The sequence below is a fragment of the Monodelphis domestica genome, chromosome 3 (genome assembly GCF_027887165.1).
Source record: "Monodelphis domestica isolate mMonDom1 chromosome 3, mMonDom1.pri, whole genome shotgun sequence".
Lineage (NCBI taxonomy): Eukaryota > Metazoa > Chordata > Mammalia > Didelphimorphia > Didelphidae > Monodelphis > Monodelphis domestica.
In genome coordinates, this window is record NC_077229.1 from 514,492,066 (window position 1) to 514,493,348 (window position 1,283).

General features: G+C 44.1%; 1 protein-coding gene across 1 annotated transcript; it reads right to left on the reverse strand.

Moving 5' to 3' along the window:
• Positions 1 to 320: 320 nt before the first annotated feature.
• HSPB3 (heat shock protein family B (small) member 3) lies at positions 321 to 1,067 on the reverse strand. Its single transcript, XM_001380851.3, has one exon. It carries the CDS (start codon positions 910 to 912, stop codon positions 454 to 456), a length of 459 nt encoding a protein of 152 aa, XP_001380888.1. The 5' UTR covers positions 913 to 1,067; the 3' UTR covers positions 321 to 453.
• Positions 1,068 to 1,283: the final 216 nt, after the last annotated feature.

Consider the following 1,283-nt stretch of genomic DNA (forward strand, 5'->3'; position numbering starts at 1 on the left):
AAACTACATTGAAGAAAGAAATTAAAGTAGCAGAAGCGCTCTATTTTGCAGAGATGCCAACTCTTTCTCAAAAGAAAATTGTCATGTTAATTCCTTTCCTTAGTATAATCATTGTAGTTGGTTATTACCAATTTGGTTCTGCTGTGCCTTCTTGAGGCAGTCAGCACACCTGTTTTGTATTTTAACAATATCAGAAGACTTATCTCAAATTGGCATAAGTTTTCAGCTGCATAAACTGCATAGCTTTGCACAGTAGGCAAATCACTGACCATTTTCCCCTAAGAGAGAGAATGAACAATAAAACTCAGCGTACCAAGAAATATATTCAAATCCATTTTTTAATCCCCACCGTAAATGCAGCCAGTGGGGCCACATGCATGCCTGCTCTCATTACGGAGCTGTCAGACCCACGTGAAGGCTCGTACTATCTTATTCACAGCAGCAGGCAGCAATTCAGTTAACCCTTCCGCGATCTTTCGCTTCCACCACCAAAATGCCGTCATGGCAGAAAAGAGCTGAGAGGTCTTTGGTTTCAATGCCATCCGGGAGCTTGTATTGCCGGGTAAAGCTCCTCGAGACAAAGCCATGCTCGTCCATCCTGGTGCCATGCTGAGCCTTGATCAGGAGCCAGCCTTCAAAAATCTGGATGATAACATCCTCAGGGAGAAACTGTACCACATCCAGCAGGATCTGAAAAGGAGGCTTACTGTCTGGCACTGGTTGTTTCTCCTCCGCTTCTGTGGTCAGTGGTGCATTCTGGGCTGACCTGACCTTCCTCCTGTCGACTGTGGTTGGCCCTGGTAGCGCATACAGAGCATGATCCAGCCTGCAGTCTTCCAGGCCTCGAGCTTCAAATTCCTCCTGGTAGCGTACTGGAGTTTCTATAGGGTGCCTTATAACGATTCTTTCCATGATGAGGCCAAAAAGAGCTCCCAACAGCTTGTCTCAGAGCAGGTCCGGGAATGATCGCGTCCCAGTGTCCGCAGACTGGCTTTCCAGTTGAACTTCACCACTCAATTGAGACTGAATCACACAGCAAAACACTCTTCAGCTTTTCACAAACACCGACAATAAGCCACTATTTATAGACCATGCTTTAATAGACTCCCAGCATCTGCTACCACAGTAAAAATAACCGTAATCGTTACATGCTCCGTTATTTTTGGCAAAGTTTTTCTCTTTATTATGAAGGAAAATGAGTTTCCCCAAAATGTGTATTTGCATGTAAATGTTTATAAAAGTCTTTAACCAAAGAGAAAGGACTTTCTGTAATTGAGTACTGT